General features: G+C 42.8%; 1 protein-coding gene and 1 long non-coding RNA gene across 2 annotated transcripts in view; one reads left to right on the top strand and one right to left on the bottom strand.

Moving 5' to 3' along the window:
- LOC113450177 (retinal guanylyl cyclase 2-like) overlaps positions 1-13,174 on the top strand; it is a 41,116-nt gene extending 27,942 nt beyond the window's left edge. The window contains 8 exon segments of the mRNA XM_087937858.1: positions 1,702-1,865; positions 3,091-3,283; positions 4,656-4,830; positions 7,475-7,500; positions 7,502-7,577; positions 10,147-10,241; positions 11,827-11,912; positions 13,090-13,174. Of these exon segments, the coding sequence (XP_087793984.1) occupies positions 1,702-1,865; positions 3,091-3,283; positions 4,656-4,830; positions 7,475-7,500; positions 7,502-7,577; positions 10,147-10,241; positions 11,827-11,912; positions 13,090-13,174 (900 nt within the window).
- Positions 1-26,139, bottom strand: part of LOC148125223 (uncharacterized) — a 301,326-nt gene that overhangs the window by 256,499 nt on the left and 18,688 nt on the right. The gene's annotated exons all lie outside the window — the stretch shown is intronic.

The following is a 26,139-nucleotide window of genomic DNA, read 5'->3' on the forward strand; positions in this document are numbered from 1 at the left end:
ATACCGAATACCTCTTAATGTGGGATTTGCCTTACCAACGATTAGAAAACAGAGCTAGTAATTAGAAATTGGGAAAACGTTATTATGCGTGATGCCACATGATATATAAGTTGCTATAATTATTATGTATAGGCAAATGTTAGAAGTTGAAAGACTACTACTATGTTTTCTTGAAAAGTAAAGAGTAAGAGATGATGGATAGATATATAATACTTGATGGATAGATATATAATACTTCTTAATGTGGGAATTGTTGCATTAAGGGTTAGAAAAAAGAGGTAGACATTAGAAATCGGGAAAACATTACCATCTACATATTATGTTACAAAACATAATATATTATAAATACAATGCCTATGGAAAGCTTAGAAATTGAAAGATTACTATCATGTATACCAAAACAGTATTATTATTATTATTATTATTATTATTATTATTATTATTATTATTATTATTGTTGTTGTTGTTGTTGTTTTTGTTAGTATTCTAAAGTAAACTGACGCAGACAATGTAATAAGTAGCCATACATGTTAAAGAAAAAAACCATAAATAAAATCATTAAAAAAAACAAAAGAAAATGTGTGGATTTCAACTCCTGTGGTTGGCTGGGGAATTCTGGGAATTGAAGTCCATGGTGTCAACTCATAGTTCTCTGGTCTTTTTAGAGTTGCCAACAGACAGGGAGGAGGGAGCAGTGCAGCCGCTTGCAAACCGAAAGTGCATTCCATAAATGTTTTCAAAGATAGTAACTAGGTGACTGAAGTTTCTGCCATGCAAATTTCTAACTGGAGAGCATGATTGATGACTCTGGGCTATGGAGGTTTCCCATTGGAGGATATGAATTACGATACACCCAGTGGGGTGGGGGAAAAACCAGGGTCAAGGGTGACAGTGAATGATGTGCCTCAGAGTCAGCTATGCCCAGGTAGTGCTGGCTTATTAACTCCCAATAAATCCTATTCAGTTTTGGCTCAAATCCACTCATGATTTAAATGGGGGTGTCAGATCCGTATATCTGTTATTTCTTCAGTGGAAGAAGAAAAGGAGGAGAAGGAGGCTGATAAAGAAATCCTTTCTTAATGTAACCTGAATATATTTAATCTTATATCGAATTTGTATAACCCACACATGATACGATGGAAGGAGAAAAGGCAGGTAGCCAGAACTATCGCCCTCTGAGAGGCACAACCGGGAGATGAGAAGGTCATATAAATTCCGCAGTGAGATTTCATACTTGGGGAATCTCTTGAATAGTTCGTTCTAAAAAGGTGGCGCGGGGGAAATTAGGTATGCCCTGGGAAACTGAGAAGATCGTTCCTTACAAGAGGGGTGGGGAGGAATTAACGTACTGGCTTTTGTTTCACTAAATACACATCGAGATAAGGGGAAGGGTTCTAAACTCCCTTATCTATCCCTGTATGCCTGAGGGACCTCAGACTCTGCTTTGAACTCCCACAGCAATTGTCTCATCTCAATAAAGGATTCCTTTGGGATACGTTTGGATACGTTTTCAGGAGTGCATTCTAGTTGAGTGAATGGGAAAAGTTTTGTAGCCTGACAGCGGGTAAAGTTGCCAAGATTAGACACCCCCCCACCCGATAACACACATTTAGCCTATAAAAACTATATTTGGGTCTTGTGGAACGACCGGTGTTGCACCCTCAAAATCCACGCCCGATTTCTTTTCTTTTTCTCCTCAAGTTCAAGGCCATCAACAAAGGAAAACAGACGAACATCGTGGACTCCATGCTAAGGATGTTAGAAAGTTATTCCAGCAACCTGGAAGAATTAATCCGGGAGAGGACGGAAGAATTGGAGGTGGAAAAACAGAAGACGGACAGACTTCTGTCGCAAATGCTTCCTTCGTAAGTGCAAAGCCGCCGGCCTCTCGGGCTAGACGCAGGTGGTCCTCGGTTTACGACCGCAAACGGGACCAGAATTTCCTTTGCTCTTAAGTGAGTCCCGCCTGATTTTTGCCACTTGTATTGCCACGATGGTTAAGTCGATCCCCGTGGGCTTGTTAAGCGATTAAGGCAGTTGTTAAGCAAATTCAGCTATTCCCGGGATACTGCACGGTTGTAAGTACGAGGACTGGAGTCAGGAGATCCCCACGGTCTCTTCCAGCCCTATGAATTCAGGGACTGGTTGGAAGTCACTTTTTTTTCAGTGCTGTTGTAACTTCACTAAACAAATTATTGTGAGCCAAGGACTACCTGTGTTGTGTTATGCCCTCCAGATTCTATTTTCTACTCATTCTGTATTCTATTCTATTCTATTCTATTCTACTCTATTCTATTCTGTTCTATTTCTATTCAATTCTAATTCTATTCTATTTCTCTTCTCTTCTATTTCTATTCTATTCTATTCTATTCTGTTCTGTTCTGTTCTGTTCTGTTCTGTTCTGTTCTCTTTTCTCTTTCTCTTTCTATTCTATTCTATTCTATTCTATTCTATTCTATTCTATTCTATTCTATTCTATTCTAATTCTATTCTATTTCTCTTCTATTTCTATTTCTATTCTATTCATTCTGTATTCTATTCTATTTTATGTTCTGTATTCTACATTCTCTTCTCTTCTATGTTGTTCTTCTCTTCTCTTCTCTTCTCTTCTCTTCTCTTCTCTATTCTATCCTATATCCTATATTTTATTCTATATTCTCTTCTGTTGTTCTGTTCTATTCTGTTCTACTATTCTATTCTATTTTATATTCTATATTTTATTCTATATTCTATAGTCTCTTTTCTTCTGTTATTCTGTTCTGTTCTGCTCCACTCTCCTATTCTATTCTATTCTATTCTATTCTATTCTATTCTATTCTATTCTATTCTATTCTATTCTATTCTATTCTGTTCTATTCTATTCTTCACTTCACTTCATTTCTCTTCTTTTCTTCTCCTCTCCTCTTCTCTTCACCTCTTCTCTCCCGTCCTCTCCTCTTTTTCTCTTCTCTTCTCTTCTATCCTATTCTATTACTCTCCTCCCCTCCTCTTCTCTTCTATATCCTGTAGAATAGAAGGAATTCTGGGAGTTGAAGTCCCCGAGTCACAAAAGGGCCATCGTTCCCCATCCCTGTCCTAATGCCATTTCAGGCCAGTGGCCAAAACGTTGATCAGGGGAGCATCTGTGGAGCCAGAATACTTTGATGAGGTCACCATTTACTTCAGCGACATTATCGGCTTCACCACCATGTCCGCCCTCTGCGAGCCTATTGAAATTGTGGACCTTCTAAATGACCTCTACACTCTCTTTGACGCTGTCATCGGCCATCATGATGTTTACAAGGTAGGTCCTTGTCTTGCCACTTTTCCTCCAGACCAAAGGAATTTGGGATTGTCTACTTTGGGCTTGTGTTTTCACTTTTTCCATCCAGCCAACAACCTTGAGATTTGTTGGTACCTCTCCTTTGAGTCCAGGTTGAATCCAGCTTAGATGTTGTAGATGTGGACCAAACCATATCAAAAGACAGAACAAGACAGAATAATGTGACGTAAAAAAGATGTTGAGACTCTAGAAAGAGTGCAGAGAAGAGCAACAAAGAGGATTAGGGGACTGGAGGCTAAAACATACGAAGAACGGTTGCTGGAACTGGGTAGGTCTAGTCTGATGAAAAGAAGGACTAGGGGAGACATGATAGCAGTCTTCCAATATCTCAGGGGCTGCCCCAAAGAAGAGGGAGTCAAACTACTCTCCAAAGCCTCTGAGGGCAGGAGAAGACGCAACGGATGGAAACTCATCAAGGAGAGAAGCAACCTGGAAATAAGGAGAAACTACCTAACAGTGAGGACAATTATTCAGTGGAACAACTTGCCTCCATAAGTTTTGGGTTCTCCATCACTGGAAGTTCTTAAGAAGACGTTGGATAATCATTTGTCACAAGTGGTGTAGGGTTTCCTGCCTAGGCAGGAGGTTGGACTAGAAGACCTCAAAGGTCCCTTCCAACTCTTGTTATTCTATTCTATTCTATTCTATTCTATTCTATTCTATTCTATTCTATTCTATTCTATTCTATTCCATTCCAATATTCTATTCTATTCTATTCTATTCTATTCTATTCTATTCTATTCTATTCTATTCCATTCCATTCTAATATTCTATTCTATTCTATTCTATTCTATTCTATTCTATTCTATTCTATTCTATTCTATCTCCATTCCATTCTAATATTCTATTCTATTCTATTCTATTCTATTCTATTCTATTCTATTCTATTCTACTCCATTCCATTATTCTATTCTATTCTATTCTATTCTATTCTATTCTATTCTATTCTATTCTATTCTATTCCACTCCACTCCACTCCACTCCATTCCACTATTCTATTCTATTCTATTCTATTCTATTCTGTTCTGTTCTGTTCTGTTCTGTTCTATTCTGTTCTGTTCTATTCTATTCTATTCTATTCAGCTGGAAGGGACCTTGTGAGGTCTTCTAGTCCAACCCCTGTTCAAGCAGGAAACCCTATACATTTTCAGACAACCTCTTCTTCAAAACCTCCGGCGCTCAAGCACCCACAACTTGACAGACGTAGACCCAGCCGACCCACCCTTTGACCACAGGAAATATCCCCCAGCATCGATCTCGGTGTCTTCTGTTACTTCCGGCTCTTTTTTTTTTTCCCCCCTCTTAGAGATACAAATCATCTTTTGATTCCCAGGTGGAGACCATCGGTGATGCTTATATGGTGGCATCGGGGCTCCCACAACGCAATGGCCACAGGCACGCTGCCGAGGTTGCCAACATGTCTCTGGATATCCTCAGCTCAGTGGGAGCGTTCAAAGTGAAACATATCCCGGATTTGCCCGTTAAGATACGGATGGGGCTGCATTCAGGTATCAAGGTGTCTTTCTTCCTGCTTCAGTGTGATTTAGCGCACGAGAAGTTTTCTTTTTCTTTTTTAATTTTCAAAAGCCTTTATTGAAATTCAAATATTAAAATACAAATACGTCTATAAAAAGAAAAATGAGTCGATACAGTTCACCATCATTCTCTGACAGTACAAAAAATAATCTTGGCTATATCCATACCTTCCAAATATTCATCCATTTCAACAGGTTCTCATTAATCACATACATATACAAAAAAAAATAATAATCTCATTTTTAACCTCTACCTTTCCTGTTTCTACTGTCTGTCCATTGATACCAATTGTTCCAAGTTGCATAATACTTAGAGTCTTCCTTGTTATTCAGTTCTATGGTGAGTCTATCCATTTCTGCGCATTCAAAGATTTTTTCGGATTATTAAACAATCTGACGGTGTGGTAGACATTTTCCAAGCTGATGCTAGTGCAATTCTTGCTGCCGTAATAAAATGTACAGTCAAATATTTAATCTTTGGGGGGTATTTACCTTTAATAATCCCCAGGAGAAACAATTCAGGGTTCAACGATATTCGACAGTGGGTGATTTCATTTAGCAAGTACCTGAGAAGTTTTCGTTCTGGTATTAAACTTAGCGAGGCCTTGAATTTTACCGCCAACCGGCTTCTCTTGTCGCCTGCTTGTCTCTTCGGCACTCAAATCGCCGGTGACACCTGTGACACGATTTTCTGCTTCAAGTTCCAATCCTAATTTTGACTCCCCCGCTTGTTTTAAAGCCGTGGATAAGGAATAACGGAAACTGCGATGCACAGATGACAGGCTATACAGGGGGTCCTCGGCTTACGACCACAATTGACCCCCCACACACACACAATTTCTGTTGCTAAGTGTGAGAAATGGTGATTAGTCACTTTTTTCACTGCTATCATGAATGAACTATTGTAAGTCGGAGACGGCCTGTATTCCTGCTCCAGTGTGAAATCGTCCCAGCCTCAGTCGATTGTTAGAATCGTGGATGTACCTGTCCAACCTCTGCTTTCGATCCACTTCCGTGGCAGCTTCGGTGCCAGCGCACAGGAAGAAAACCAACAACGGATAAAACAAGATTGCAATAAATTTTGAAGTCCTTAAGTTTTGTTAAGTTTTAACAAAACTTATTGACAGACTAGAACACTGGGCCCTATCTAACAGAATGAAATACAAAGTGGAGAAAAGGAAAGTCCTACACTTAGGAAAGAAAAACCCAAAGGACACATATAGACTGGGTAGAACTAGACTCAATAGCAGGAACTATGAGAGGGATATTGGAGTCTTAGTGGACAACCAGCTAAATAGGAACCAGCCGTGTGCAGCAGCAGCCCAAAAAGCCAATGCAATCCTAGGTTGCATTAGCAGAGAGATACAATCAAGATGTATGGAGGTACTAATACCACTCTATAAAGCCTTAGTAAGACCACACCTAGAACCCTACGTCCAGTTTTGGTCACCACCCTATAAAAGAAGAGGCTGAGACTCTAGAAAGAGTGCAGAGAAGAGCAACCAGGATGATGAGGGGACTGGAGACTAAAACATACGATGGATGGTTACAGGAACTGGGCCTGGCTAGTCTAGGGAAGAGAAGGACCAGGGGAGACAGGAGAGCATCTTCCAATATTTGAGGGGCTGCCACAGAGAGGAGGAAGGGGTCAAGCTATTCTCCAAAGCACCTGAAGCCCAGACAAGGAATAATGGATGGAAACTGAACATGCAGAGATTCAACCTGGAAATAAGGAGAAACTTTCTGACAGTGAGAACAATCAACCCATGGAACAGAAGCTGCCTTCAGAAGTTGTGGGAGCTTCATCATCACTGGAGAGCTTTCAAGAAGAGATTGGATTCCCATCTGTCAGAAATGGTGTAGGGTCTCCTGCTTGGGCAGGGGGTTGGACTAGATGACCTACAAGGTCCCTTCCAACTCTGATTATCTGTTATCTGTTATGTCTATGGAGATTCTCCATCATCCAGCTGATGGTTGTCCCAAAGGTGCTTTTTTTCAAGAGACAACTGGACTTTCTGGTTTTTTTTTTGGAAGGCATTTTGTTTCTTGGATGACAAACAAAATGTCTTCCAAGAAAAAGCTCTGAGGAGCTGAAGAAGCTTCTTGGATGAGAAGCGAACCGTCTTCAAAGAAAAACCAGAAAGTCCAGTTGTCTTTTGAAAAAAAAAGCACCTTTTGGGACTTGCCTTCCAAAGTTGTGGAAGCTTCATCCCTGGAGGCTTTCAAGAAGAGACTAGACTGCCACCTGTCAGAAATGGTGTAGGCCAAGGGACTTCAGACTTATGGACTTCAACTCCCAGAATTCCTGAGCTAACATGCCTGGAGGAGGAATTCTGGGAGTTGAAGTCCGCAAGACTTAAAGCTGTCAAGTTTGAAGAGCCCTGGTGTAAGGTCTCCTACTCGGGTGGGTGGGGGTTGGACTGGATGACCTACAAGGTCCCTTCCAATTCTGATATATACTCTTCTATTCATTCAACTCTTGTCAATTCTGAAGGCCAGGTCTCTCCACCTTTTCTGATCGGGCACTATTTCTTTGCCATTTCCTATGCTCGGGTCGCAAAGCCTAGATCGATCTGAGGTGAAAAACAAAAAAATTAAAATATATCTATTTCTCTAGGCCCCTGTGCTGCTGGAGTGGTAGGCCTCGCTCACCATGCCCAGGTACTGCCTGTTTGGAGACACGGTGAATACGGCGTCCCGAATAGAGTCGACCGGATTGCGTAAGGATTGGGTGTTGTGTCAAGGAAATGTTGGCGTGGAGGTGGGGGCAAGGCCTCGGGTCTGAAACTTGTCTGGGCTGACTTATTCCCCAAAGCCCCTGAAGGCAGGATCAGAAGCAACGGATAGAAACCAATCAAGGAGAGAAGCAACCTAGAAACCAGGAGAAATTTCTTAGCAGTGAGAACCATTAACCAGTGGAACGACTTGCCACTAGAAGTTGTGAGCTCTCCGTCCCTGGAGGATTTTAAGAAGAGATTAAGGACTAGGGTGTGTGTGTGTGTGTGTGTGTGTGTGTGTGTGTGTGTGTGTGTGACATGCTAACAGTCTTTCAATATTTGAAGGGCTGCCACCAAGAAGACGGGGGAGGTATTGATCTATTTTGCAAAGCACCTGAGGGTGGGGTAGAAGCAATAGATAGGAACTAACCAGGGGTGGGATTCAAAACAATTTACTACCAGTTTCGTGGGTGTGGTTTGCTGAGGGTGTGGCTTGGTGGGCGTGGCTTGGTGGACGAGGCAGAGGAAGGATATCCTGCAAAATCCCCATTCTCTCCCCCCACCCCACTAACCTGCTTTCCAGCTCTGTTCTCCTGTGCAGGGCAACAAAAGAAGACCCAGCTGATCAGCTGTGGGCATGGCTTGGTGGGTTTGGTGTTCTGTGGGCATGGCTTGGTAGGCGTGGCTTGGTGGACGTGGCAGGGGAAGGATATCCTGCAAAATCCCCATTCCCTCCCCACCCCACTAACCTGCTTTCCAGCTCCGTTCTCCTGTGCAGGGCAACCAAAGAAGACCTAGCCGATCAGCTGTGGGCATGGCTTGGTGGGTGTGGTGTTCTGTGGGTGTGGCTTGGTGGGCGTGGCTTGGTGGACGAGGCAGAGGAAGAATATACTGCAAAATCCCCATTCCCTCCCCACCCCACTAACCTGCTTTCCAGCTCCGTTCTCCTCTGCAGGGCAACCAAAGGAGACCCAGCCGATCAGCTGGGACTCAATGGGAAGCAGAGAATAGATGGGGCCAGTCCGAGGGGGCATTTGCCGGTTCTCCGAACTACTCAACATTTCTGCTACCGGTTCTTGAGAACCGGTCCGAACCGGCTGAATATGCCACCTCTGGAAATAAGCAAGGAGAGAGCCGACCTGGAACGAACGAACAATTACATCAGAGGAATAGTTTTCCTCCAAAAGTCGTGGTTGCTCCATCGATGGAGGTTTTTAAGAAGAGGTTGCACAGCCACCTATCGGAAATGGTACAGGGCAGGGGCAGAGGTGGTATTCAGCGGGTTCTGATCAGCCCTGGAGAACCAGTAGGAGAAATTTTGAGTAGGTCGCTGGCAGAACGCTCGTGCCATTGCAGGCGCCACCCGCAACACAAGTGATGTCATGCTGGCCATGTCAAACACAACCATGATGAAATTGAGTTTGACACCCCTGGTACAGGGGTTGGACTAGAAGACCTCATCACTGCTTCAGCCCTGGAGGTTTTGAAGAAGAGACTGGACAGCCGTTGGTTCAGAATGGTATATGGTCTTCTGGTTGAGCAAGGGGTTGCATAGAACAGTGGTCGCCAACCAGTGGGCCGGGGAGCACTGGTGGTCCGTGAGAAAATTTTGGTGGTTTGCAGAGAAATATCTAACCCCTCCCAAAGCAATTAATCCAGGCTGTGCGGAAACACAAGGCTGCACCGCCCACATGGCCTGCAGGAACACAAGGCTTGAGTCGCTTGCATTGTGAACAACACGAGGTAGTGAGGGGAGGGGGGGAAAGGGCGGAGGGGGGGGACTTGCCCCACTCACCCCACGCGCCTGGCCTGGACACCGGGCTGCTTCTTTCCATTTCTTTCTTCTTCTGCTTTTGGCTGCATGCAAGGAAAGCAGCAAAAGTCTTTCTTTCTCTCCTCCAAACTCCGCCAGAAATGAGTCTTTGGGACCCTGCAAGGCCTCCTGCTCCAAGAGGCTGCGCCAGCAAAGACTCCTTTCTGGCGGAGTTTGGGGGAGAGAAAGAAAGACTTCTGCTGCTCCTGCTGCTTTCCTTGCATGGAGCCAAAAGTCTCTCCCTCTCTCTCTCTTCCCCTGAGAACGGAGCTGGAGACGGTATCCTGCGATCCCAAATCAAGAACGATCGATCGGTAGGAAAACAGGGTGGGGAATTTCCCTGCAGGCTTTTGGGGGGCTTTTCTGGTCCGCGGGATTTAAAATGATGAGTTTGGTGGTCCCTAAGGTTCAAACGTTTGGTGACGCCTGGACTAGATGACCTCCACGGTACCTTCCAACACTGTTATTCTCCATTCTCGCCAGCCTTATATTAGAAAGCAAGCAAGATGACCTTGATGGAAATAGACCAGCTTTCTTAGCAAAGTAACGAGGGGAAAACCATGGTTTGAGCCCAAAATGACAAAGTGGGCATGTATCAGCCTTGCCGGAGTAACCATATAGGAAACATTGCCAAGATGAGTTCATTCTGCTTAACTCCTTTTATTTCTCTCTTGCTTTTAAACATATATACAAGAGACCCATAAGGGTTTATGTATGTATATGCCTTTTCTTTCTTGTTAAAAATAAAAATAAAATCAGCCTACAGGATTCACATCAGCCAAAATACCATGAGGATCCTTCACAATCTCAAAGAAGGTTACAAAATCAACTTCAGAGGGAAGACAGAACTGAAGGTAAGAAGGTTCGCGGGGTGCCCTGGAATGAAGGTACAGATTCCCCTGTCCAGTCGTGTCCTTAACTTTCAACTGTTCCATTTAGTGACGGTTACACTAAAGGTTACCCCCCAAAGTTACAACGGCACTGCAAAAAGTGACTCGCAGCCGTTTTCTTTCCACTTACGACAACTGCAACATTCCCCGTGGGCGTGTGAACAAAATTCAGACACTTGGTTCATATCCAGGGGTGGGCTGCTGGGGGCCCTAGATAAGACCCTGTGTGGCTCGGAGAGCCCCCCCATAACCTCAGAAGGACAACAGCCAGGGAAAGATCTTAATAGGTTTAATTGAACTTCTGGGCATTCAGCCAAGAGAATTTCACACCTGGTAAAAGTCTGGCAAGCTAGATAAACAATCCACTCAGGGAGCGCCATTGTGAAAATCGGATAACATAGCCGTTAGCCTCCGAGGGGATTAGTTCCCAAATAATAAGAATCATGTAACTCACCAAAAACTCCTCTAAGACTCCCAAGATCCCTCTCACGGTCACTGCTAGTAAGCCTGGTTTCACCCAGTCTTTATAAAACAACTTTTGGGTGTGTTTACCTTGTGCCGTGAGATTTAGATTAGATTAGATTTAGGAAATCGTTGGATTTCTTGCTTTCTAGCTAATCTAAAAGCAGAACCGAAGCTTCCTTAGGACTGAAGCTTCTATTTTTCAGTGCAGGCTCAGCTAGCAGATTGCAGAAAGATAGATCTCTCAGTGAATCTGTGATTCTGTGAGCAACTCCATCTGCCTGCCTGCTTTGCCTGATTTTGGGTAAAAGTTGCTTTTTTTAAATAAAAAATTCAATATTTACAAAAAATATTTATAATATTTACATACAAGCCACCCCCAGCCAGTCATATGACCACCAAGCCACACCCGCAAACTAGGCCACGCCCACAGAACCGGTTGTTAAGAAATTTGAATCCCACCCCTGGATGGATGTATTACATTTCTATAGCTACCCATCTCAGCAAACCACTCTGGGTAGCTCACAATGCAAAAACATACGTTGCAATCGAATCCTTAAAACCATTTCAAAATAGTAACATCCCAGTTGTTCTGGGATTGCACCCAAGGCTCCTCTCAGCATCAGTACCAACTTTGCTTTCTTGTATCACTTTATGAGCCTTATTATTATTATTGACGTGAGCTACATAATGAAATTCAGGGAAGGAAAAGCCCTTTCTTGCTTCCCAGAAATGATCTAGTGGATCATTAATTGCAGGAGGGGGAAGATCAGACTTCACTGGGCCAAGCCTTTTGACCCCGAGTCTGAATTCAGTTGCATAGCAGCAGCGATCCATTTCCTAGTTCCATCAATGATCGGATTCTTATTAATTGCATTGGGTTGTTGTTTGCTTTTATTGTCGTTTTTCCTTTTCTTTTGAGTGGTGAAGGATTATTATTATTATTATTATTGTGTTTTTTTAATGGACTTATAAAACATAAGTATTTGATTTTTTGGGGGGAGGGGAAAGAAATATTAATAAAATGCTACTAATCTTTTTAAAAAGACCCATTCTATGGGATTCACACACCCCTTTTTTTAAACAGGGCAAAGGTTTGCAAGACACCTACTGGTTAGTAGGCAAAAAGGGGTTCACGAAAACCCTCCCTCAACCTCCAGAAATAAAAGCCGGGTAAATATTATTATGGTTGGTCACACAATCAATGAGATGTTTAGACTGGATTTGGCCTTTCGGTCTGTCTATCGAGTTCTTCCCAAGGATCTGGGACAGGCAGTCGTTGTTTGAAATTGTTTAAAGGTATCATTGCAAGCAAAAGAAGGAAGGAAAGAAGGCAAGGGAGGAGAAAAGGGAAGGGAAGAGAGAGAAGAAGAAAAGTGGAAGAGAAGAGAAGGAAGAAAAGGGGGAAGGGGAAGAAAAGACGAGGAAGGGAAAGAAGGAAGGGAAAGGGGAAAAGAAGGAAGGAAGGAAGGAAGGAAGGAAGGAAGGAAGGAAGGAAGGAAGGAAGGAAGGAAGGAAGGAAGGAAGGAAGGAAGGAAGGAAGGAAGGAAGGAAGGAAGGAAGGAAGGAGAGTGGAAAAGAGAGGGGAGGGGAGAAAAGAAGGAAAGGGAAAAAGAAAGAAAAAGGAAGGGGAAGGAAAGAAAAGGAAGGGAAAGAAGGAAGGAAGGAAGGAAGGAAGGAAGGAAGGAAGGAAGGAAGGAAGGAAGGAAGGAAGGAAGGAAGGGAGTGGAAAAGAGAGGGGGAGAAAGAAGGAAAGAGAAAAGGAAAGAAAAAGGAAGGGGAAGGAAAAAGAGAGGAAGGAAGGAAGGAAGGAAGGAAGGAAGGAAGGAAGGAAGGAAGGAAGGAAGGAAGGAAGGAAGGAAGGAAGGAGAGTGGAAAAGAGGGGGAGGGGAGAAAAAGAAGGAAAGGGAAAAGGAAAGAAAAGGAAGGGAAAGAAGGAAGGAAGGAAGGAAGGAAGGAAGGAAGGAAGGAAGGAAGGAAGAAAGGAAGGAAGGAAGGAAGGAAGGGAGCTGAAAAGGGACGGAAAGGGAGAAAAGAAGGAAAAGGGAAAGGAAGGAAAAAGGGAAAGGGACGGAAAAAAGAGGAAGGGAAAGAAGGAAGGGAAAGGGGAAGAAAGAAGGAAAGAAAAAGAAGAGTGGAAAAGGGAGGGGAGGCGAGAAAAGAAAGAAAGGGAAGAGGAAGAAAGGAAGGAAGAAGAACGGGAAAGGGAGGGGAGGAGAGAAGAGATGGGAAGGACAGAAGGTTTTGTAAAATTGTAGTAAAGGGCCTTCGGACATCTTCCTCACCCTGCTCCCATTCAGTGAACTTCTCACGAGCCTCCTAACCTGACCTTTGTCCTCCTTGTTCACAGCCAACCCTGGCAAGAAACAATCACCCGAGAAATTAAGGCTGCCATGAAGGTCTCCAAGAGGAAGTTTATGGACCAGCACAACTGAGAGCTGTAAAATGGGTGCAGAGAGGAGGGAAAAGTCTTTGTCGCTATATAAAGAGTTCATGAATTAGAAGGGACATGGTAACAGGTCGGCCAACGGGGACTGTTTGCAAGTGGTGGGATTCAAATCATTTAACAAACCGGTTCTCTGCCCGAATGATTTCTTCCAACAACCGGTTCCCCCAAACCGCTCAGAAAGTTAACAACCGGTTCTCCCAAAGTGGTGCAAACTGGATGAATCCCACCACGGCTGTCTGGTGACTCAGACGCAGGGGGTGATATTCAGCCGGTTTGGGCCTGTTCGGGCGAACCGGATGTTAAATTTACATCCGGTTTGCCAAACCGGGAGTTGAACCGACCGGCTGGCCCCGCTCAACCTGCCCAACTCCTCCCAAGAGTCTCAACGCTCAAACTGCGAGTAACGACTACGAAAGGATAACACAAAAGATTTGTAACCAACTGACACACGGTATGTATATAAAATGGAAGATGTTTTTTTAATGTTTTGCTTATATATGTGTTTGTCTTAAAAAAATAAAAACTTATTAAAAAAAGAGTCTCAACGCGGCCCATTTGGAATGCAGGCAAGTGCAGGAGGCTTTGGGAAGAGAAAAACAGCCCTCCCATAAGTTCTAGAAGTCTGGAAATGGGCCTGTTTCTGGCTTCCAGAGGGCCTCTGCAGCCTGGGGGGACACTGTTTTCACTTTCCCAGAGGCCTGAGGGAAGCCTCCGGACTCTGGGGAAGGTGGAAAACGTCCCTCCCTTAAGTTCTAGAAGTCTGGAAATGGGCCTGTTTCTCACTTCCGGAGGGCCTCTGCAGCCTGGGGGACACTGTTTCGCTTTCCCAGAGGCCTGAGGAAGCCTCCGGACTCTGGGGAAGGCGGAAAACGTCCCTCCCTTAAGTTCTAGAAGTCTGGAAATGGGCCTGTTTCTGTTTCTGGCTTCCAGAAGGCCTCCAAAGCCTGGGGGACGCTGTTTTTGCCTTCCCAGAGGCCCGAGGAAGCCTCCGGACTCTGGGGAAAGCAAGAAAAGGCCCTCCTGGAAGTTCCAGTAGGCCACACCCACCATGACCACACCCCCCAGCCACCGGGCAGAGAACCAGTTGCTGGGATTTTTGAATCCCACCCTGCTCAAACGGCTCGCAGCCCGGGCATGGCTTCGCCAACGGACCTGTATACCTAAGAATTCGTTTGTCCTTGGATATTTGCTCCTCTGTCATATCTTGCTTCTCTGTTTATGTTGCATCTGTGACTCTTGATTCTGACCTTCTGGATGCTGAGTTCTGGTTCTGACTTCTGCCGCATGGGTATTGTATACATGCATCACCCGGTATGGTATGGTATAGCAAGACATTCCTTCTATAAAATGAATCCTTGCCTGTGTGCTGGTGGGATCGCCGCAAAGACTAACATAGAGTTGTCCACCTTCCAAATCCTCCCTTCCTTTTCTGAAAAAAATAATCAGCCTTAAAAGCATTTGACGTGCAAATAAATGAAATATCAATGGAAAGCATTTGATTGGGTCGTGTGGGATTCTTGAATGATGTCCCGGTGAGGTCAGTCCATGGCTTTTTACGGGTTGAGAGATTGTGAGAGAAAGCAGGAAAGGAAGTAAGAAGGAGAGGACCTACATCACTTCACGGAATAACAGAATTAGAAGGGACCTCTGGAGATCTTCTAGCCCAACCCTCATGGACAATACAAGGAATACATTTCTGAAGTAGAATTTTAACACAAGACTGACGATCGATAAGACAGATCCAGACAGTTCCTCGACTTACAATCACTTGGGACCGGAATTAACGTTGCTAAGTAAAGCAGTTGTTAAGCGATTTGCACCCAGTTTTTTCACCATGGGTAACCTTCACAAGCAAAGGCAATGGGAGAAGCCGGATCTGCTTAACAACCGCATGATTCGCATAACAACTGCAGTGATTTGCCTAACCGCCATTGCAAAAAAAAAATAATAATTGTAAAAATCATGGCTCCCTTAACAACCGCTCAGTAATGGAAACGTTGGGCTCAGTTGTGGTCACAAGTTGAGGACTCACCGCCATGTGTTTTGTGACCATTCAAAGTTACAGCAGCATCGAAACAAATAACTTATGACCGTTTTCCACATTTATGACCATTGTAATATCATCATAGATCCAAATTCAGATGCTTGGCAATTGATTGGTATGTCAGGATTTTGGTAGTTCCTACCAATTAAATCATGAGCCTTGAGCCAAACTTCCAAAACTTCAAAAGGATTTATTAGGAGTAAACATGCCAGCACTGCCTGGGTATAGCCGACTCTGAGGCACATCATTCATGGTCACCCTTGACCCAGGTTTTCCCTCCATCCCTCTGAGTGTATCGTAATTCATATTCTCCAATGGGACACCTCCATAGCCAAGAGTCATCAATCGTGCCCTCCAGTTAGATATTTGCACGGCAGAAATTTCAGTCACCTAGTTACAATCTCTGAAAAAACCATGTGTGGAATGCACTTTCGATTTCCAAGCTGCCGCACTACTCTTTCAAACCCCTTTCTCCCCCTCCCTTGCCTAAAATGGGGCAAAACTCACTTGACAAATGTTCTCACTTAAGAACAGAAACTTTGGGCTCGATTGCAGTCACAAGTTGAGCCCATTAAAAGCCACGACGGAAATGCTTGCGGCTTTTAAAATTCTCGTTAAGAAATCTGCCTGCAAAGGCCTTACTTTAGTTAGTATGTTCACCTACTCCTGCCAGGCTCCAAATCTTCCTCCCACACTCAATTTGCAAGCCGACCAAAATAAGAATCAGGATTCCTGCAGTTCCCCCCAGTTAAATCCTGAGTCTCGAGCCAAACTTCCAAAACTTCAAAAGGATTTATTGGGAGTTAACATGTCCGGCACTGCCTGGGTGGAACCTATTCTAAGATACATAATTCATTGTCACCCTTGACCCTGGTTTTTTTCCCACCCTCTGGGTGTATCATAATTCATATTCTCCAATGGGACACCTCCCTAGCCCAGAGTCATCAATCATGCTCTCCAGTTAGAATTTTGGGCAGCAGAAACTTCAGTCGCCTGGAAACTAACTTTGAAAAACTATGCATGGAATGCGCTTTCAATTTCCAAGCTGCCGCAACTGCTCTTTCAACCCTCCCCCCACCTTTGTGTTGGCAACTTTAAAAAGATCATAGAACTATTTTATGAGTTGACATCGTATTGATGATGGTCGAATTTGCAACCTTCTGACAAGCAAACTCAATGGGGAAGCCACGTTCACTGAACAACCAGGTGAGTAGCTTAACATCTGCAATGATTCCATCGGAATAGAGCTGGAAGGGACCTTGGAGGTCTTATAGTCCAACCCCCTGCTCAAACAGAAGACCCTAGACCAGGGATGGTTAACCTTGTCGGTGGCGGTGTGTCAAAGTGCAGCATGCGCATGGGCGACCTGGCCACATGCAGTGTGCTCGCCCCCTGCACATGTGTGTGCAACACCTCCGCCCCACCCTCTTACATGCATGCACCTCACAGTTGATTTTCAGCCCCTTTGAGGCCTTTTTCGTCCTCCCGGAGGCTCGAGGGAAGCCTCTGCAGCCTCAGCAGGCCGAAAAAATGGGCCTTCCGGAAATACCGGAAGTTCCCATTTTCAGTCTCCGGGGGGCCTCTGGAGCTCGTTTTCACCCTCAAGGGAAGCCTCTGCAGCCTTTGGAGGCCGAAAAGGGGCCCGTTTTGACACGTCCGGTATTTCCAGAAGGCCCATTTTTCGGCCTCCCGAGGCTGCAGCGGCTTTCCGCGAGACTCCGGGAGAACAAAAACGGCCTCAAACGGGGCAAAAATCAGCCGGGAGGCACGCGCATCTGCCGTGCAGGTCAGTTAGACTTGCCATAGGTTCGCCATCACGGCTGTGTACCATTCCAGACGAATGATTGTCCAGTCTCTTCTTAAAAACCTCCAATGATGAAGCACGCACAACTTCTGGTGGCAAGCTGTTCCACTGGTCCATCGTCCTCACCATTAGGAAGTTTCTCCTTAGTTCCAGGTTGCTTCTCCCCTGGAATCGTTTGTTGATTCACTTAGGTTGATTCGCCTAACGACTGCGGCAAGTAAGGTCGTAAAAAATGGGAGGAAAATTCACTTAACGACCGTCTCGTTTAGCGATATAAATTTTGGGCTCCTTCCTTGTGATCATTAAGTTGAGGATGACCTGTCTTGGAAAATTCGTTCCCAATTAATTAATTTTGGTTTCCCAAATTAAGGCATCCCCATCTCTGTCCAGTAGGAGGCAGGCTGGATGCATGGGACAGCACCCACTTCCATGTCCCTGAGTGCATTTGAACCCTGTGTGGGATATGTCGAGGGCTGTCAATCATCCCCTTGCCAAACATCTTCTGGCTTAAACTTTCTTTAATATAAATCTTCCATCTTCCATGAAACAGCTTGTTCGTCTGGTTTCAAACATCTCTGTGCAATAAGCATCAAAATTTACAACAGTACACATTGTTTTGATATTGCCTTTCTAATCTTACAGTCGTAATCGTGTACATGATAAAACTTTCCATATCTCCCTCTTAACATATCTTCTATGTTAAGGCTCATTAATAAGAACAACGAGTCTGCTTATAGAAAGGAAGTACAAAGGCTGACGCTGTGGTGTAAAGAAAATAATCTTACACTTAACACCAAAAAAAAACCTCCTAAAGAACTTATAATTGACTTCAGGAGGAAGAGAGGTGTACATTTACCACTGTACATAAATGGTGAGGAGGTGGAGAGGGTTGGTAGTTTTAAATTTCTGGGCACTTCTATCTCGGAGGACCTCTCATGGACTATGAATGCTAACATGCTTGCGAAGAAGGCACAGAAGAGGCTGTACTTCCTAAGAATTATCAGGAAGATAAATCTATCGTTGATTATTAATATTTTACCTGCGGCGAGAATTGTATTTGCTCAAAATTGGAAAAAATGAGAAAATTCCAATGGAAGAAAACAACGGAATCTGCAGAAATAAGTAGATTGACATTAGCAATTAGAGATCAAGAAGAAAAAGTAATATTATAAGATTTAGGATTTATTTCATCAATGGCTAGATAGAAGAGTGAGAAATTGAAATATATTATAACAGTAATGATATATTACAATTGATTATTTTTAAATAAGATATACTATGAATATTATTTTCAGTAAGAATTGGGTTATATTTTTAAAGACAGCCTGGAAATGAATTTTGAAATTAATTAATAGAATAATAGTGAGAGAATATGATATGGAATATTGATCAGAATATATTATGAGTGTAATCTTAGGAGGAAAGAATTGCAGATATTGTGCACATGATATATATATACCAAACCGACACATTGTATAATTGAAAGATGGTTTTATTTGTTATGTTGCGTGTTATAAAAATAAAAAAAAACTTTTCTTTTTGAAAAAAGGAAGATAAATCTATCTCACCATCTACTTCTGCAGAACAATTGAGAGTGTCCTTGCATGGTATGGGAGCAGCTCTGTAGCAGACAAAAAAGGCTCTACACAGAATCATTAAAACTACCCAGAATATAATTGGGCTCCAGCTACCAGCCCTGGATGACATCTTCGCATCTCGCTGTTTGAGGAAGATGCACAACATTCTCAGAGACTCTTCCCATCCTGCTCACAATCTTTCTGAAGCTGTTGCCCTCTGGCAGAAGATACAGAACCATTAAAACTCGGACCACACGTTTTCTGAACAGTTTTTAATCCTAGAGCTATAATTGCACTTCACAATGAACTTAAAGGACCCCCATCAGTGAGCTGTTGGACAGGATTACTTGGTCTGTTGTGTGGATGCTTGTGTGTTTTTAGGGGGTGGGGAATTTTGGCGGGTGGGGTGAGTTTGGGGATTGGCATGTGTGTGTGTGCATGTTGAGTCTGGTCTCTGGGTGTTATGTGAATTTTGCTGTATCTGTATACTGTGTATATACATACAATAACAATAAAGAATTCAAATTCAATTCAAATTCTAATTCTAACAAAACTATAGTGATAATATTAAACATAGGGCTGCAGAAAAAACAATTACTACCAACCTGCCTCCCATGTAGGACCTTCATACTGCACGAGTCAACAAAAGGGCTGTGAAAATATCTACAGAACCCTCACATCCTGGACACAAACTGTTTCAACTCTTCCCCTCAAAACGAGGCTGTAGAGCCCTGCACACCAGAACAACTAGACACAAGGGGAGTTTTTTTCTCCGAATGCCATCACTCTGCTAAACAAACAATTCCCTCAACACTGTCCAACTATTTACAAAGTCTGCACTACTATTACTATTAATCTTCTCATCACTCCTTATCCCCCATCCCCTCCCATTTGTGACTGTAACTTTGTCGCTTGTGTCCTTATGATTTATACTGTTTCCTAGTATGATTTGTACACTTATTGTACCCTCTGACTATCATTAAGTGTTGTACCTGATGATTCTTGACTCTGGACGAATGGATCTTTTTTGTGTGTGTGCACTGAGAGTATTTGCACCAAGACAAATTCTTTGTGTGTCCAATCACACTTGGCCAATAAAGAATTCTATTCTAGTCTATTCTATTCCATTCCATTCCATTCCATTCTATATGGACTGTTTCCTAGTATGATTTGATTACTTATTGTCCCCTCTGACTATAATTAACTGTTATACCTGATGATTCTTGATGAATGTATCTTTTCTTTTATGTACACTGACAGCCTTTGCACCAAGACCAATTCCCTGTGTGTCCAATCACAAGGCCAATAAATGTTTCTGTTTCTATTCTATTCTATTCTATTCTATTCTATTCTATTCTATTCTATTCTATTCTATTCTTCTAGTATGATTTGATTGCTTATTGTACCTTATGACTATTATTAAGTGATGTACCTGATGATTATTGACTCTTGATGAATATATGTTTCCTTTTATGCACACTTAGAGCATTTTCACCAAGACAAATTCCTTGTGTGTCCAATCACACTTGGCCAATAAAGAATTCTATTCTATTCTATTCTATTCTATTCTATTCTATTCTATTCTATTCTATTTCTATTCCTATTCCTATTCCTATTCCTATTCCTATTCGATTCGATTCTTCTAGTATGATTTGATTGCTTATTGTGCCTTGCAGAGTATTATTAAGTGTTGATTATTGATTCTTGATGAATATATTTTTCCTTTTATGTATACTGAGAGCATTTGCACCAAGACAAATTCCTTGTGTGTCCAATCACACTTGGCCAATAAAGAATTCTATTCTATTCTATTCTATTCTATTCTATTCTATTCTATTCTATTCTATTCTATTCTATTCTATTCTATTCTATTCTTCTAGTATGATTTGATTGCTTATTGTGCCTTGTGAGTATTATTAAGTGTTGATTCTTGATTCTTGATGAATATATTTTTCCTTTTATGTATACTGAGAGCCTTTGCACCAAGACAAATTCCTTGTGCGTCCAATCACACTTGGCCAATAAAGATTCTAATTCTAATTCTAGTAAGCTTAATTGTCCTACCAAGAACAATCACCCCACTGTTGACCTCTCTATCTTAACATACTTTCTATCATTCACTAATGTCCCCTTCTTTTATTTCTAACTTCCTTTTTCCTGGCTTAAACTTTCTTAAACCTTTCCCCCTCTTCTTGTTCCCCAGAGCATCGGCTATCTCATCCTCGCTCTGTTGCACTCTGAGTAACAGACGGCTCCTTTTTTTAAAAAAAAAATCCTATTTCGGAATTCTTGACATTTCTTCGGGATGAGAATTTTTTTCCCAAGCTTTAAAACATCTGGAACCTGCTGGAGAGAAAACTCTACATGAAGCCTGGGAGCTTGGCTCTCAGCCGGCCAACTCAAACCTGTTTCAGCTAGTTTCCAACGGAGTCTAAGAGGCGCATGAGATGGATTTCTCCTCGACTTACAACCATTCATTTAGTGATGGTTTGACCTCACAACGGCACTGAAAAAAAAAACCGAACATTTTTCACATTTATGACCATTGTGGCAGCCCCACAGCCATGTGATCAAGATTCAGATGCTTGGCAACTGGCATGTACTTATGAAGGTTATGTGTTCACTTTTGGCAAACTTCTAACAAGTCCGTGAGGAAGCCAGATTCCCTTAACAAGTGTGTTACAATCACCAGGAGACAGTGAGTTCTAGTTTCGCCTTAGGCATGAAAACCAGCTGGGTGACTTTGGGCCAATCACCAGGAGACAGTGAGTTCTAGTTTCGCCTTAAGGCATGAAAGCCAGCTGGGTGACTTTGGGCCAATCACCAGGAGACAGTGAGTTCTAGTCCCACCTTAGGCATGAAAGCCAGCTGGGTGACTTTGGGCCAATCACCAGGAGACTGGGAGTTCTAGTTTCACCTTAAGGCATGAAAGCCACCTGGGTGACATTGGGCCAATCACCAGGAGACTGGGAGTTCTAGTCCTGCCTTAAGGCATTAAAGCCAGCTGGGTGACTTTGGGCCAATCACCAGGAGACGGTGAGTTCTAGTTTCACCTTAGGCATGAAAGCCAGCTGGGTGACTCTGGGCTAATCTGCAGACAATGAGTTCTAGTCCCACCTTAAGTATGAAAGCCAGCTGGGTGACTTTGGGCTAATCACCAGGAGACAGTGAGTTCTAGTCCCAGTTTAGACTGACATTTCCAAGAGCCACCATTAAATCACAGTTCCTCTACCTCTGCGGGATTGGCCCTATGGAATTTACTTTACTAATTAATCACTTTGGGGTTCAAATGGTTTGCAAGCAAATCAGCTGTGAAGTAGGAAACAGGGATGAAGTTAGATTGGAGAAGAACTTTCATTTCAAGTGTTTACGCCCCAGCCCAAAGAGGTTCTCAAGTAGTTTACAGATTCATCAAAACAAAGGTTATTCATGCCCTCCAATGTCTAATGTGAAACATACGGATGGAGGGTGACGCAAGGAAGAGGAGGAGGAAAAAAAAGCGGAATATTGGTGCTTTCACAATGTTTGAATGACTCAGCTGGGATGGAAGTGATTTGCTTCTGGTTGGGTTTTAAGACTTGGCGGGGTGAAAAATTTGGTGACTGGATTTCCTTTGCTGATACCCTAATATGGCCAAGAAGTTGACGGTGTTCATAGGATGAGAATTTGGGGGTTCAGGTTTCACCATTGAACCCCAAAACAGACCTAGATTCCATGGGCAAAAAAATTCAGTTATAATATTGAATTGGCTAAATGGCAACTTTGGACCACCAATAAGAAAATAACATCGGCCACGTCGTACAAAGAAAATCTTTATAAGATATTTTATAGGTGACATCTTCCAAAATGTTCAAAAATATAGATCTCCAAATTGTTGGAAGTGCAAAGATTTATCAGGCACATCTTTTCACATGTGATGGACTTGCAATGCTGCAAAAAAAATAAACAAATATTGGAGACTGATTCAGACATGGGTGGAACTAATAGCGGGAGAGTGTATTCCATTTAAACCATAATTTTTTTTCTCCTAGGAATAATACCAGACAGATATAGGAAAGATTTAATTTATCTGATAGTACGGTGATGGCGAACCTATGGCACGTGTGTCGCAGGTGGCACGGCAGAGCCATTTGTGCGGGCAGGCGAGCCTCAGCCAAACTTACCTCACTGTGCATGCGAGCACCTCCCAGCTGATTTTCGGGTCTTTTTGGCCTCGCAGAAGCTTGAGGGAAGCCTCTGCAGCCTTTGCAGGCTGAAAAATGGCCCGTTTCATCACTTCATGTATTTCCGGAAATACCAGAAGTGGCAAAATGGACCCATTTTTCAGCCTGCAAAGGCTGCAGGGCTTCCCTCAAGCCTCTGCGAGGTGAAAAAGGCCGCAAATGGGCCAAAAATCAGCCGGGAGGCTCAGTGCAGGAAGGGGGCAGCAGGAGGCGATTGTGCAGCGCATGCGCAGGGGGCATGGGTGTGTGTGTATTGTCTTCTGGGTGCTGTTGGCACAGGAGCCCAAAAGGCTGTACCCACCACTGTGATAGTACATGTGTTGAGGGCAGCTAGAATAATATATGCGCAATACTGGAAGAAGGAAATCATACCGCCAGGAACAGAGATAATAAGGAAAATTATGGCCTGTGCAGAATTGGACAGGTTAACCTCAAAATTAAAAAATAAGGGAGAATCGGAGTACTATAAAACGTGGAATAAATTCTATCAGTGGTTGCATAGAAGAAGGCAAGGTCAGAACCTGAATAGCTATGATGATTAAAATAATTAGTAAATAATATATCAAACAAGGAGATTGTAAATGATGAAGTAAAATGTGTACGTGCATCACAATTGCAATGGCAGATCGGCTGCACCGTGTTGTATTCTTATAATTAAAATAAAAATAAATATATTTTTTTAAAAAGATTAACCTGGAGATGATGGTGAACAGGTGGTTCTCGACTTGTGACCACAATTGGAATCAGAGCTTCTGTCACTAAGCAGTGCAGCCACTAAGCGAGTCATTTTTTTTTGCCACAGGGATTACATGAATTGCAGGTAGTCCTCGACTTATGACCACAATTGAGCCCCCAAATGCCCGTTGCTCAATGAGATATTTGTTAATGGGATTTTGTCCCGTTTTATGACCTTGCTTGCCACCTGTTATTAAGTGAATCACTACAGTTAAGTTCGTAAAATGGTTGTTAAGCAAACCTGGCTTTGCTTGTCGGAAGGTTGCAACAGGGCATCACTGCTTGACTGCTAGTACATATGAATCGGCGACCGAACAGCTGAATTTTGATCGCAGGGATGCTGCAAGTATGAAAAACAGCCATAAGTCACTTTTTTTCTGTGCCGTCGTAACATTGAGTGGTCACTAAACGAACTGCTGTAAGTCAAAGACTATCTGTGCACGCTTGTTAAGTGAATCAGGCTTCTCCCCATTGACTTTCCTTGTCAGAAGCAGACTGGGAACTTTGTAAATAATGGGGACGCTGAAACTGTCACAAGTAAATGCCAGTTGCCAAGGGAATTTGCTTAATGGCTCTGAGATTCGCTTAACAACCACGGCCAAAAAAAAAAAGATTGTAAAATTGAGCACCTAACAACTGCCTTGCTTAACAGGAAATTCTGGTCTCAACTGTGGCCGTAAGGGGAGAGCTCCTGCCTTGGGGTTGGTCTAGAAGACCTCCAGGTTCCCTTCCAGCCCTCAGACTCTACGATGGTATCTTTTCATTTGGAATTTCAAACGTCCTTGTTTCACCCTCCCCTAAGAGAATTGGTCCCATCCACACGGCGATATTTGCACCATTCTTCCATCCCTTGTATTTATCCATGCTTCCGAAAAGAATCCAAACTGTTTATGCTTTTTGAGTTCTGTTTATTTTTTGCCGTGCGACGGATGGCTTTAAGTGTGCATTCAAAACAACGCTTTTTCTAAACAGCTAGAAAACAGAGGCCGTTCGCGTTCATTCCTGAGTTTCCCAAAATCCCATTTTTAAAATTCCATTATCTTATCCTCACACATTCATGCACACCACTCGGCCGCCAAATGATTTCTGTGCAATCAGATTCATTCAGGATGTTGCCACAATTTCTCCCAAAAGTCGTCCGTCTCTTTCGCCAAATTCTGGCACGTCACTCTCCCATGTGCACCCGTGACAATTCTGGATGGCCAATTCATACATTGTAGGCCTTTTTCCAGTGGCATCTTATCTTATCTATCTATCTATCTATCTATCTATCTATCTATCTATCTATCTATCTATATCTATATCTATATCTATATATCTATCTATATCTATCTATCTATATCTATCTATATCTATCTATATCTATATCTATATCTATCTATCTATCTATCTATCTATCTATCTATCTATCATCTCTCCTTTCATCATCTCTATCTATCTATCTATCTATCTATCTATCTAGATAGATAGAGATGATGAAAGGAGAGATGATATAGATAGATAGATCTATATCTATCTATCTATATCTATATCTATATCTATATCTATCTATATCTATCTATATCTATATCTATCTATATCTATATCTATATCTATATCTATATCTATATCTATATCTATATCTATATCTATATCTATATCTATCTATATCTATATCTATCTATCTATCTATCTATCTATCTATCTATCTATCTATCTATCTATCTATTTATCTATCTATCTATAAAAGTGAAAGACTACTCATGCATCATCACAAAATCTCCAGAACCGTATGTGATGACTCGGGGCATGGCACAAAAATCACAGTCACCAAAGTAGACAAATTCCCTTTAATGCCTTCAACTTGGCCCACAATGTCTAATTATCTTCGGCGGGAGATCAAACCCTTCCAAAAACAGTCTACAAAGGGAAGAAATGCAGTCCAAACCCAAAGTAAAGATAACTAGAAATTAAGAAACGAACACAAACCACGCTGAAGTCATTAACATGACAGGCCAGGATAATAAAATTGCAGACTTCCAAAAGATAACTCGGCACCCACAGTTGGGAGGATGCCAAAACCCAGATAAGCCTCGACAAAAGTCATGCACGCTTTGCCTCCAGCAACTTTGCCATGTGCAGTTTGCCCCTGTAAACAGTCTTCCCAGCTGCAGCCCATGGAGGGGAACAGGGCCCTTTCCTCCCCGTAAACTACGTTGCTCCCTTATCCGTTCCTCCCTGCGTGCTCTAGGATAAAGAGGGGATGGGCCTAGGTCTTCCTCTGAATGCCCAGCCGGCCTGTGCCCTTCCCCAGTTTCCTCCACAGCCACTGGAGCCACACTCCCTGTCAGCTGTTCCACTTCTCCCTCAGAATCAGATTCCAACTGGGGCATGACACCATAAAGCCTACAAACTTGAAATTTGGCACGTATGTTCCTCTCGGCTTCTAGGTGCTCACTAAGAAAGGATTTTTCGAAATGATCATCAGACAATTAGTATTTTGTATATTATTATCATTAACATGCTCTGATGCTAAGGAGTTCTACTCCCCTCTCCCCACCTGAAAAAAAAGAAATCTCTTCCAAATGC

This window comes from Pseudonaja textilis, chromosome 7 (genome assembly GCF_049901715.1).
Source record: "Pseudonaja textilis isolate UNSWEBS1 chromosome 7, rPseTex1.2, whole genome shotgun sequence".
Classification (NCBI taxonomy): domain Eukaryota; kingdom Metazoa; phylum Chordata; class Lepidosauria; order Squamata; family Elapidae; genus Pseudonaja; species Pseudonaja textilis.